Below are 13,755 nucleotides of genomic sequence, written 5' to 3'. Positions count from 1 at the left end.
GAGGACACTTCATCATGTTTTCTTCACTGGAAGGCCACCCTAGAAGGCACTTCATCATGTTTTCTCCACTGGAAAGGCACCCTAGAGGGCACTTTATTCCCACTGGAAGGGCACCCTAGAGGGCACTTTATCATGTTTTCCCCACTGGAAAGGCACCCTAGAGGGCACTTTATTCCCACAGGAAGGGCACCCTAGAGGGCACTTCATCAGATTTCTTTTCGCTGGAAGAGCACCCTAGGGCACTTTATTGTGTTTTCTCCACTGGAAGGGCACCCTAGAGGGCACTTCATCACATTTTCTCTACTGGAAGGGCACCCTAGAGGGCACTTCATCAGATTTCTTTTCGCTGGAAGAGCACCCTAGGGCACTTTATTGTGTTTTCTCCACTGGAAGGGCACCCTAGAGGACACTTCATCATGTTTTCTTCACTGGAAGGCCACCCTAGAAGGCACTTCATCATGTTTTCTCCACTGGAAAGGCACCCTAGAGGGCACTTTATTCCCACTGGAAGGGCACCCTAGAGGGCACTTTATCATGTTTTCCCCACTAGAAAGGCAACCCTAGAGGGCACTTCATTGTGTTTTCTCTACTGAAAGAGCACCCTGGAGGCCATCCCATCAAATTTTTTTCCACTTGAAGGGCACCCTGGAAGGCACTTCATCACATATTCTCCACTGGAGGTCGCCCTAGAGGGCACTTAATCATGTTTTCTCCACTGGAAGGGCAACGTAGAGGGTACTTTATCATGTTTTATCTACCATAGGGGCATCCAAGTGGGCAATGTTGCTGCACTTCTTTTCAAACATGGGGGCACCAAGGGGGTCAGTGCCAATGCAGGAAGTAGTTTGCACTTTATGTAGTGAGGTGGAAAGTAAGGGTGTGGAGGAGGTCAGGGTGTTGGATGGGCAAGTATCTGAAAGTCGAAAGTGAGCCTGACTTTGATGCAAGAGACCTGGATTTGTGTCCTGTCTCTAATGAGTGATTAACTCCCCCGCCCCCCATTATTACTTTTCGTAACCACGATCTTTCCCTAACCTTTACCATGCGTTTTAATTGCCTAACTCTAACCATGCCCCGAGTCATTTACTTACCCTCGCCACAATCTTTCTTCAATTATAGTGTCGTTTTTACATGTGCAGATATCGTAGAAAGGAAGAAAATGAACCAGTCCAACCTCAATGTGTGATTGAATACAGCTGATTTGCAGTTAGCAGCCTTACTATAATCTTCTGGGTGAAAGCAGGCTGCAAAGTGATTACTATCATCACTTACTGTGGATGTTTTTGTTGTCATTAGCAGCATGCGTTTCCAGGGAAACTAATGGAAAATCTACACAATAAACAGCCCAACTCCCAACCAATTACACCATAGAGCAGTTTGTATGCTATTGTGGTGTTAGGCTCCATACCATTGTCACAACCCCCTTTTCGCCAATTAGCTGCACACTTACTGTAGGTGCAGGCTCTGTAACATCCTTACTGTCCTAATACCCTGCACTTTTGCTGGAAAGAAATGTCATCTTGATGCTTATCTACTGTCCTTTCAAGCATCCACTGTTGGGGGAAAGTGTAAAATGTCGCACAACTGGTTACAAGCTTGCAGAAACCCATTTGTACATTAGTGAGCCAGATGGGTGATTCACTGAAGAGTCACAGTGAAACATGAATTTATAGTTTATTTATTTACTCCTCTTTGTAAATACTGTCAGTTCACATCAACACGTACTGTATGTGTAGGACTTGGCCATAATGGTTGAAATCAATGTTACAATACTAATAAGAATATTTTTCAGTGGAATGTATGTATGCCGAAATCACATACAGTGAAACCTGATTACATTTCACTTTGGTATAAATATGTGTCTCCAGTGTCCACATTGAGATCCGATCGCTCGGTCCACCTCAAACAAACTGAACGTCACATCCTCCTCTTGTTTGCATTGCAACCAGGACCGGTTGTAGCCGTTCTCTGCCATTTTTATTGCTTCATAAATGGCTTGGTTGCAATATGAATTGTCAAGTTTTTTCTGTTATACTTTCGTCAAACCAAACTGAAAGCATGCAGACACTCGGTCTCATCTTGACTCCATCCACGAGTGTCTTTAATACCCATTTCGACATGCTTTGGTGCTGCTTTCTTACTAGTAGCTTAGCTCATTAACTGGCTAACGGCTGTTTCCTTGCTTGTTTGGAACAGTCACTTGCGATTTCTGCCCACATAGTTGTTGTATGTGGATTGAAAACGCTATTACATTTACACTTGTGTTCAATGTGGTCACAATGCGTCCCTGATCACCTCCGGATGTGGTTTGGCCAATCGGATCACAATCCGTCCTCAGTGCGTTTTGGGTGACTTCCCACCTTTACGTTCACGTGGTCGAGCACTATCCGATTGCATTCCGATTACCCAAAACACATTTTAATTCCAGGTTTAAAGCGGCTCAATGTTATTTCTAGGAGACAGAGTTGAATGGAAAGACATAAAAAAGGGATTGGCTCAATCTCAATGTCCCCCCACCCCGCTAAGGACTTAAACCCTGAACCCTCAAGGACTTAACTGCAACACCTGGTACATGGTTGAGTGTGAGAGGCTGCAAGGGCTTGAAATGGTATAAATATTAATGGGACAACACTTTGCGGCGACATATTACGTTACCTTGACGATGCCAATTGTGGGTTTTTATTTTACGTTTTTTTACTCCCTGTTTAAACGTCTTCCAGGCTCTTGCGTTACGACACGAGATGTAACTGTCAAAAAATCTATTTACTTGTTTTTCTCAAACTTTATTAAGCAAAATTAAAAGAAATGGTTGATGAATAAACCAGCTGTGTAATATGGTCTAATGCTTGCATTCCTTTTGATTTCAGGTGTTTTTTTATGTACCATCTTAAATCCTTAATGTTAATGCCATGCTGAACACCCATCTGCCGTCCTCTTTGTTTACCTTTTTTTTTTACCGGGCTTCCCTGGTAACCGTGGTAACCCTGTGTTTAATGTCACAACACTATGAATTGTAGGTAAATCCCTCAAGCAAAGTCTGCAGAAATGCAGACTTGCAGAAAGTATTCACAACGGACTAAAAATGTCTGCGAGAGAACCCTCAAGAACTTTGACGATTTGACAGTGGGGACAGCCCTAAACCCTCACGCACTTTGTGGGAACGCGCCTCAAAGTCTGTGAGTTCGTGACTGTGGACGTTCGGATTGGACCAATGTTACAATTCTGTATTTAAGTAGAATACAGGTGCTTGACTAGAATCCGTGGTCAAAAACGTAATGTCATTGGGGTTGTTTAATGGAGAAATACTCAAGCTGTTAAGCCAAATCTGTTTGTAAAAATATCAGTATTTAAGTTGTAATATCTTGTGAAGTTGTTGAAGACGTAGTCTACATTCAGTATGCAGTTGTAGACTTTTCTAGTGGTGGGGAAGAGGCAAAATATAGCTGTGAAGTGGAAGATAATGTTGTAGGGTCACTGGCAATGATCTTGTCACATTCAGCTCTGTAAGAATAAAACTTGTTACCATTACAAAGTATAATATGTTAGGACAAAAATACCATGTATTTGCTATTTAAGAAGATGGATTCTTTTTTTTGGTTGTGGCAGCAGTGTGTGTCTGTGAGCTGTTTTTAATGGCTTCTTGAAAACAGTGGGAGCCTTTGTTTTCCAGAAGGCAAAGCAGCAGTGCGAGAGAATGTAGGAGCGTCTGGCTGTGCAAAAATACATCAGTGGGTTTAGACATTTTCATGGGCATTAAAGGTGATAGATTAAAAAATACACTTGCATTATCCTTTTTAAAGTACTGAGACTGAGTAGATTAAATTTAGTTTCATTTTAGACAGGCTCTCAATTCATGACATGATCAGACCCTTTTTTTTTTTTTATTTAACCTCACCCTTTTTTTCCTCTTTCTTCCTCTCTTTTAATCCAGATTGCTGAGACATCAAACTCGTTCCTGAATCGTATGCTGAACAGAGACACCATCACAAGAATAACATATAAAAGTAAGTGTCCATGTGCAGTAATCTAAATGTCTAAACATCTGTATCAAGCTTGAATACACCAATTAACGTTTCGGACAGATGTAGATCATTTCTACCCTACGACTCTCGGTTTTGTCAGCTGAAATGGCACCCGTCACTCGTGGATTTTATCAGTAGTAGCTAGTTGGCTAATTGAGCTGACCTTAGCCTCATGAGTCGAATGGAAAATGTCTCCAGCTGACTTTGTAATGTTTTAAAGGTCCCATATAATGCTCATTTTCAGGTTCATACTTGTATTTTGTGTTTCTTCTAGAACATGTTTACATGCTGTAATGTTAAAAAAAATATATATTTTCCTCATACTGTCAGCCTGAATATGCCTGTATTTACCCTCTGTCTGAAACGCTCCGTTTTAGCGCATTTTGACGGAATTGCAACAGAATTGCGTTGCTAGGCAACAGCTTGGATCCATGTGTACTTCCTGTCATCTAATGACATTCACATACACTGCAACCAGGAAATAAACTGGGACACATTTAGAATGTTTACGTTTAAAATTGTGTCAAGGGTCTAAATATTGTATATTCGTGACATCAAGAATGGGCAGAAATCCTGACAGCTTGTTTCAAATGCAGAGTTTCCGAATACGGGCTGTGTGTATTTCCCTGTGGATTGAGTGTTTCGATACTTTCACAGTATTTATATAGGACTTAAGCCTGCTTTATAATAAAAAAACATGAAAATCTAACTTTTTCATAATATGGGACCTTTAAGTAGGGATGCACCGATACTGGATCGGATATCAGACTCAATTAGCTGGATCGAATATTGGTGACAATGGGGCCGATCTATTCAATTCATGTTTATATACTATATACATTATATACTGGAATTTTAATTCCTGTTAATTTTGAAGTTTTGACCAATTTGTTGCTGCAATAAAAAGGTTACCCTTTATCCTCCAAAAAATGTCGGACTTGCTATCAGTGACATCACACTCCCATTCCCTATAAGCATACGGTATCTTTATTGATATGAACCTGTCTTACTACGGCAACAGGCAGACTGCTTCATCATGTGAAAAAATCTAACTAGGCCAGCCATTCCTAGTTACGGTTGCTAAGGTACGATTGAGCAATAGCTGTTCGGAGGAGAAGGGTTAGCTAACGGTCAACTGTTCAACAGTCAAAATTGTATATTTCTTAATAAGAACTTTACTTTTTTCGACGTCGTATAGCGTCGTTATTTCGTTTCTAATGCTAAATGAATGGATGCTTCTGGATGGTGGATGGTGAGTCGCCTGCATGGGAACTCTCGGTAGCTGGAGGAGGCTGTTGGTGAGGCGGCACGTTTCGACAGCTGCTCTCCAGAGGTTTCCTCTCTGCCAGCCCGCCATACTGGAGAGGCGGCTTCGGCACGGAGAACGCCCGGGGCTAGCTTGAAAAAACGAGGCAAATAATTGGATTAATGGGGGGTGAGCAGCGAGCGGCTGGATAAACACACTGACCCCTTGTGGCTGGGAGGAGTCTCCGAGGCACCGGGAGGCTGCAGGCGAGGGGGGCATCCTCCCGGTCCAGCTGGAGAGGAGCACAGATTCTGACAGCTGTCAAAACTCCCTCAGATACACCGTCTCACACATGCTGACTCACACACAGTCACACACACACACCGCCCCCTCAATCTTATGAGTCCTTAGGCGTATCCTTCAGCCAGTAATGCTGCCAGCTTTTTTTTTTTTAAAAGCACATATGTACACACATGCTAACACAAAGACAAATGCACACCATCCAAAGAGAATTATTTATTTCAACCACATGATCAAAGATCAGCAACAGAGCTCCTCTTCACATGCGTAGAGGATCAGAGAAGGTTTTTTTTTTGTGGGTGATTTTCACAAATGAAGCTTATCGTGCTTATTATAATTTTTTTTTTTCTCCCCCTTTTGATTCGTACTGTTTAGGATGCAGTATTTAATAGCAAGCACAGTTGAATTAGCATTAAAAGCTGCAGTGGTCCACCGCGGTGACCTCATTACAATAGGCAGACCAGCAGATGACAAGTTACTGAGAGCGTGTTACTGGAGTGTGAAGAGGAAGAGAGGAGAGAGAGAGTTGCAGTCTGTCTAATTAGCGTCCTGACAGTGGAGACAGTTTGGATAAAAGAGGTTTTGTGCTGCAACACCAACAGCCTGTCATTCACAGAACACTAAATGATATGTGAAGTAAGAAGTGAGAAAATTTTGTTATGAAAGATGAGCTCAGTGATTGATGAGTAGTGGGGGGGGTGAGTGTACAGGCCGCACACTAATGCCGGGTACACACTACACACGAGAATCAAGCTGATTTTGGGCTCGACAATGGTGAGCAAAGCCCCGATTTTTTTGATAGTTCTAAAAATTATCTTTCCAGATATTCCTGTGGTGTGAGGTATGTTAAGAGTGTTTTTTTACATCCCCCGATTGCCTCGAAAGTCCATCCTGGCTGCACCGCTGTCAATATTTATAATGGGATATTGTGTGGGGAACCACGAGGACAGCTGATGGCGCACTCACGTGGGCAAGAACGATAGCCAATTGCGAACCAAGATGACTTGAAGCGGAAGGCCAACCATCGCCATCATGGCGGCCGTGGCTAATGCATGGAACTAATGCAAAACGCGAAGCATGAAGTAGTTGTGAGATGGAGCTCAGAAATGGGGGACCAACTTGTTGAGGGATTATTTAACACGTCTCCATGACTTCATCCATCTATCCTTCGTAAATTTGTATCGGTATTTTGCAAGATTTTAGACCACTGGGTATAACATATGCGCAGTGTACTGTAATTGATGACGCGTTGATGACGCGTGACCCCGCCTCCTTCCTTCTGAGAGCAGAGAGATACGTGTGTGGATGTGTGGCGAGACTTCATGATGCGGGAGCTGCTGGCCGTCCACGATGAGAAAGAAAAAAGCAGTAGATGACAGGATGAGAGACAACGTAGTGTAACGTTATACAGACATAACAAGGCGGTGGTTGTCCTTCCTTCTTCAGTTAGTTTGGTTCCCAATTGGCTGTCGTTCTTTCCCCTGTGACAGCTTCATCGGCTGTCCTCAGGGTTCCCCACACACAACAGGATATCCCATCGGAAATATTGAACATGTTTAATATTTAAGATTTGAGATCTGTGCGGCCAGGATGGACTTCAGAGCCGATCGGGGGATGTAAAAAACACTTAACATACCTCACACCGCGGGAATATCTGGAAAGATAATCTTTAGAACCATCAAAAAATCGGGGCTTTACTGACGATTATCGGGAGGGGAGAATCCAGCTCAAAATCGTCTTGATTCTCGTATAGTGTGTGTCCGGCATTATGTAAACTCACAGCCTACGAGGAAAACACATTCATACAATTTTTTTTTTACGGAAAAATGTACAGAAGAATAAAGTTATATGTAACTCTAAGATATACACGTAGCAACAATACTTTTTTGACAAAGAAATTCTTAGGGGTCACATGAAGATGAGGAAAAGAACAAGAAAGCTTATCTGACTTTTCTGTAGTTTCTTTATTCCTGTGAAATCCGAGGGAAAAGGAAAAAAAAGCTCTTTGGTTGAAGATAAAAAGTAATCTGATATATACACTTTGTTCTTTTCCCCTTTTTTTGTGCAATCTACAACTTTGTTACAGATTGAAACTAGAATACAGTATCCTCTGATGAAACGTTAAAAAGGCCCCTCTTGTTTCTGCTTTTCTTTCTACAGATGATGCGTATCTACTGACTGGCCTGAACATAGAGGAGATTTACCCAGATACGAGTAGTTTTATCACATATGATGGATCGATGACCATCCCTCCATGCTTTGAGACCGCCACATGGATCCTGATGAACAAGCCGGTGTACCTCACACGCATGCAGGTGAGCCTCAGCCGAGAGACACAGCTCCCCTAAATTCACCGGGGATTGTCTGTCTCAGCCCAGGATTTTCTCTCTAACTGTTGTTCCGCCTGTGAAACATGTCAGCCCAGCGCTGAGGCTTTTACTCCAACACTCTTCTATTGTCTAATCCTCCATACAGTCCCACCTGGAAAATAACGCAGTGGACCAACTCACATTTCCACGACCAACTTTTTACAGGCTTCTTTTTCTCTCCCTTCCCGTCTCTGTCTTCATCTCAGATGCATTCCTTGCGGTTGCTGAGCCAGAACCAGCCATCTCAGATCTTCCTGAGCATGAGCGACAACGTTCGCCCGGTCCAGCCGCTGAACAACCGCTGCATCCGCACCAACATCAACTTCAGCATGCAGGGCAAAGACTGCCCCAACAACAGGGTTCAGAAGCTACAGTACCGAGGTAGAAACGATAACTCAATTCACCCTCTGTCGACATGTCATCGCCCTCTCTCCATCTCTGACATTTCTCTTTTCATATATTTTGATGCAACACCATATTGCTCATGACATCAGCCAGCCCAGTCGCACAGCAGTTTGTGAAATAGTCACGAAATTGAATGTATAGATTCGTGTACATAGACATGATGGTCGTGATGGTCAGCACAAAATCAATTCGTATCCACGCAATTGTGAACCGGGAAGTATAAAATACCCAGGGGACCGGTGTTCGGGTCCCGTGTGAAACCACAAGTCAAAGTTGATTTATTTGTCACGTAACTTCCGTACTCAAGTTACAGGCACTTCTGGAGTTATTTTAGCCCAAACCACGATCTTTTCCTAAAGTTAACTAAGTCGCTTTGTTGCCCTAAGCCTAACCAAGTCGATATTTTCTTAAAATTAAATAAGTGGTTTTATTTTGAAAAGACTGGAGCGGAAATTGACATGTGCGTCAGGTGTTGCTGGACGTTGTAGGAAAAAGCACAAAAAAATACGTTGTTGAAAGTCGCGCTAAGCATCACAAAAAAAAGAAGAAAATTTGTGTCTATGTACACGAATCAAATAGATAAAATTGTATGACTATTTCATAAACTGCCATGAGACTATGTTGCATCAACAAAAATTGAACTAAGGACAAATTCAGGTTTATTACAAGACAGGGCTTATGTTCATAGTTGGCCATTATTTTGCTTAGTTATGACTACTTTAACTTTGTACTCAACAAAGTGTTTGCAGAGATCTGGGAGCACAGCAACATTACTACATTTTTAGGAGCCCCAATGGGGCAAGAAACATGTAGTCAGTAGTAGAGTGGTCAGTTGCTCTTGGAGGCTGTAAAGAAGCCAACAGTGATATCTTTCTAACCGAACATTAGCCATGGTTGCACACTGTTAGCCCTGAAGTGGAGCTGAAAATACAGGCGCTCGCGGAAAAAACGTCCCGCATTCTTCCCATTAAAAGCAGTCTACAGGCTGATAGAAGTAACCCAGAAAGTCATGGAAGGTGTCATTTTTTAGGTTAGATTACAACCTTTTCACACACAGAAACACACAAACACACAAAAACTTACATACAGTCCCTTTAAACCTGCAAACAACTGGTAAAGAGGTAAGCTAGCTAGCTTACCCAAAAGCACCAATCTAGCTAGCTAGCTAGGTTAGGTTCCTAGCTAGTTAGCTACCTAGCTGCTATCAACCAGTGCAAATAATGTTAATTATTGATATACAGCATACTGCTGGTACTGTATGTAATTCTGTGAAAGTAGCTAAAGCATTTCAGCCAGTAGGCTAACGCTGATTAAATGAGTGCCAAAACTAAAAAGGAAAAATGAAGGAGTGAGAAATTGTGAAAAGATAATTAGAAGTTAGTTCATTTATTTTATCTTCTGTCTAGAGAGGTAAAGCAAATAGTAAACGTATTATTATTGCTTCATCTACACTCTTATTACACTCACTATTAAATTAATATCAAATGTAAGTGCCAAGCTGGGACTCCAGCTGATGGTTGAGATCATGTAGACTGCAGATTGATGTGCTAAAGAGAGAGAAAACAGACAGCATAAAGTCAGATGGCTGGACAGTCAGAGCACCTGTTTGGCCCTGACTGACAGATCTGGCGGTCGGGAAGCTGAAAACTGGCTTGTCACAGCTCACTGCAGCCTGGGAGGTGTTGCTGCAGTCTGTCATCTCTCCTCCTCTGTTTCAGCCAATATATCTGGGCAACCGCCGCACAGAATGTTGAATTACACTCCTGAAGCGTAAATACGCTAAAGGCGAGAAGGTAGCCCCAGCCCCTGCTATTCGTCGTGTTACTGATTCATTTCTTTTGCTCAAGATTTACTGTCCTGTGGCCGACACACGCCGTGATTGTCTTTCTGTCTGTATATCTCTCTCTCTCTCTCTAGTTCTTTCTCTGTTCTGCTCTGCTCGACCCGGTCCCCCCTTAAAAAGATGACATTTTTATTCTGTGCAGCAGTTCTGGGGAGATTTCAACCCTCCCCACCCGCCTCAGACCCTCGTGATCACCAGAGACCCTCAAAGAGCAAATCAAAAAAAAAAAACTAGGGTTGTCAATCGATTCATATATTTAACCGTAAATGAATTGCACATTTTTTTTATCTGTTCAAAATGTACCTTAAAGGGAGATGTGTCAAGTATTTAATACTCTTATCAACATGGGCAAATATGCTGCTTTATGCAAATGTATGTATATATTTATTATTGGAAATCAATTAACAACACAAAACACTGACAAATATTGTCCAGAAACCCTCACAGGTACTGCATTTAGCATAAAACATATGCTCAAATCATAACATGGCAAACTGCAGCCCAACAGGCAACAACAGCTGTCAGTGTGTCAGTGTGCTGACTTGACTATGACTTGCCTCAAACTGCATGTGATTATCATAAAGTGGGCATGTCTGTAAAGGGGAGACTCGTGGGTACCCATAGAACCCATTTTCATTCACATATCTATCAGAGGTCAAGGATACCCTTTGAAAACGGCCATGCCAATTTTCCCTCACCAAAATTTAGCACAAGTTTGGAGCGTTATTTAACCTCCTTCCTGACAAGCCAGTATGACATGGTTGGTACCAATGGATTCTTTCGATTTTCTAGCTTTGAAACTGAGCCCGCTACAACCTCCAAAAGATCGATTTTGTTAATGTGTTGAAGAATATTAGTGGCGTTAAATTTGCGCTAACGCAATATTATTATTATTATATTAACTTTGACAGCCCTAATATGAATACCCCCTTCCCTCTCTCAGTCCTACAGCTAACTAGCTAGCTAGCCCTACCACATCTACCGGCATCAAAACAGGAAAGATGTTGTAATACCAAGCCTCTTAGGCCAAGTGTGACATTGACGAGCGGTGCGACTCTGCGTGTTTATAAAACGCTAGAAAAACAAGCACCGCAAGAGGATGGGTACCCATAGAATCCATTTTCATTCACATATCTTGAGGTCAGAGGTCAAGGGACCCCTTTGAAAACGGCCATGCCAGCTTTTCTTCACCAAAATTTAGCTTAACTTTGTAGCTGTATTTAGCATTTTCCCAACATGCTAGCGTGACATAGTTGGAACCAATGGATTCCTTAGGTTTTCTAGTTCCATATATTACCATTATATTCACTCTAGTTAGCAAAACCGAGCCCACTACAACCTAAAATCAGCAAGTTGCGTTAATGCGTTGAAGAAATCAGTGGCGTATTTGCGTTATCGCGTTATCTTTGACAACCCTACAAAAATCACAAAAGCAGACCTGCTTATTTAATTGTTCAGAGATTTAAAAAACCTTCAAGATGAGGTGGGGAGGTGGAGGAGGGGTTCTCATTAAAAGGGAAAATACGTCTCTTTGGTGATTTGTGTAAGGTCAACCTTTAGAGCAGGAGCAGCAAGACTTACTCCTCCCCTCCCCAGAGAGCTGATCATCAGGGTAACTGAAGAGGAAATCAGGGAGCTAATCACGCTGTGCATGTGTGTGTGTTTGTGTACTCTTTTATTTCCACCTGATGAAAGGAAATATGATTATGATAATATTGCAATAAATCCCATCTTTCACATAACAGCGAGACACCGTCGTTTTTATCGAATTACGATGTTTACCTGTGTTCTCGGCACCTGCTTGTTCTGGGTATAATTTTCTGTCAAAGCTGCCACTCCAAACATAACGGCACCGCCACCCCACACCCCACCCACCCACCCACCAACCACCCACCCAGTCACTTTCACTCGAGTGTCATCCCTTTTGAATTGTATGTTATCGCTAAAGATGAAATATGGTGCATAGGGAAGGGTGGCGAGGGGGGGGGCGAATGCCAGAGAAATAGTTGAACTGTGGAGAGTGCCGCATATATAAATCAGTATTCTCACTCCTGTCCTTCTCCTCTCTTCCAGTGAACGAGTGGTTGCTAAAGTAGCCTCCCTTGGATGAGCATGGAGACATGGAGTGTCAGAGATGGAGAGCGGGACGAGGCGAGGCGGGAGGAAGGGGAGGACGTGAAACCCGGGCTTAAGGCTGCATCTCATCTAAGATTATTTCATGGCATTGTATAAAGACACCGGACATTAAACCGAATTAAGGAACTTTGTATTGCGAGCAAAGAGACTCTTCTTTTCATACATTGAGAACAGTTTGAACCCTCGATCTAACACATGCTAACAAGCCCTTTCCCTCATCCCCCCACACTGTACAACTATATCTACACGGACATTTTGATACCAATACTTTTTTGGGAGAAAACCAAAAAAAGACACTTGGAAACTTAAAAAAAAAATAACGTGGAAGCATTTATTTGATAGCCTCCCAACCAATAGGACAACGTTGGGACTTTAAAGGCCTTTGTACATAAAAATGTGGGAAAACCTCCAAGGACTTTAAGTCACTGCCCCCCATCCCGCCGGTCAAGACGGTCAAGCGGTCAACACACGGTCTCACACGGACGTTTCATTACACTCACCAAACAAGGCATGCGATCGGCAAAACCAACCGAGAGGGAGCACAGCATTACCTTGTCATTTTTCCGAAACTAGAGTCATGTCACGGGAGACGAGCGAATATTTACAGGCTTTCTTACGGCCTTCGGAACAACCAGTGTCTTGGCCTCGTTTGTACATATTATAATTATCAATACTGCAGAAAAATATGTAAAGAAAAGTAAATGAATTAACATTCAAAAAGATATATTAAGAGGATTTAAAAAAAAAAAGAAAAAGAGACGAAAAAGTTGATAATTTTAAAAAGCTTGGCGCACTTTGAATTCTGGAGCAGTTCTGAGCTGATGCCTTTTTTCTGTTTTATTGTTTACAATGGTCATACACTGTGTTTGAGTAATGTTATCAGCCCAATAAATGTGTCTGGAAAGTTCACTTTGGAAAATGCTTTACTAATATGAGGATTGTACCTGTACTTGTTTTGTACTGTTCCATATTAAATGTGTTGATATGTCAATAATCCTCCTCAGAGGCATGCTCAATGACACTGCCGTCAGCGAGAACGCGCATGTTCAGAGATTACAGTGGGATAACGTGGGTATCAGGGGTAGGGTCTTCTTCACGGAGCCTCTAAATGAACGACACGGGGGATTGTCTCCTGCTGATAAAGACGCAGAGTTACAGTCTCCATTGTTTGCCCCGATACAGCTGAAGCTTATCAGCCGCGCACAGGAAGCTCCGTCAGGGTTGACGTGACCTGTCATAGTCTTTCAAATCAGCGGGTCACCAGGGGGGGCAGAGGAACCTCCTCTCCTGTGCTGATGAGGGTGCATGCCGAACAATACGGATCCAATCCACAATGTTGTTCTCTCCACAGGGAGCTGAAGAACACCTTAGGCAGGACACTACAACTGGTTTATTAGGTGGCTATTGAAGGTCGGGGCATAGGGAAGACACACC

At 42.6% G+C, this 13,755-nt stretch overlaps 1 protein-coding gene across 4 annotated transcripts in view; it reads left to right on the top strand.

Annotated features, from left to right (window-relative positions):
* Positions 1 to 13,315, top strand: part of ca10a (carbonic anhydrase Xa) — a 378,831-nt gene extending 365,516 nt beyond the window's left edge. For all 4 annotated transcript variants that reach the window (XM_037754381.1, XM_037754379.1, XM_037754382.1 and 1 more), the window contains 4 exons: positions 3,932 to 4,004; positions 7,729 to 7,883; positions 8,144 to 8,318; positions 12,259 to 13,315. In XM_037754381.1, the coding sequence (XP_037610309.1) occupies positions 3,932 to 4,004; positions 7,729 to 7,883; positions 8,144 to 8,318; positions 12,259 to 12,281 (426 nt within the window). In that variant the 3' untranslated portion in view covers positions 12,282 to 13,315. The remainder of the gene's footprint in view (positions 1 to 3,931; positions 4,005 to 7,728; positions 7,884 to 8,143; positions 8,319 to 12,258) is intronic.
* Positions 13,316 to 13,755: the final 440 nt, after the last annotated feature.

This window comes from Sebastes umbrosus, chromosome 20, assembly GCF_015220745.1.
Source record: "Sebastes umbrosus isolate fSebUmb1 chromosome 20, fSebUmb1.pri, whole genome shotgun sequence".
In the NCBI taxonomy this organism is placed as follows: domain Eukaryota; kingdom Metazoa; phylum Chordata; class Actinopteri; order Perciformes; family Sebastidae; genus Sebastes; species Sebastes umbrosus.
Note: the sequence above shows the minus strand (reverse complement) of the source record. Positions and strands in the feature narration are given on the sequence as shown.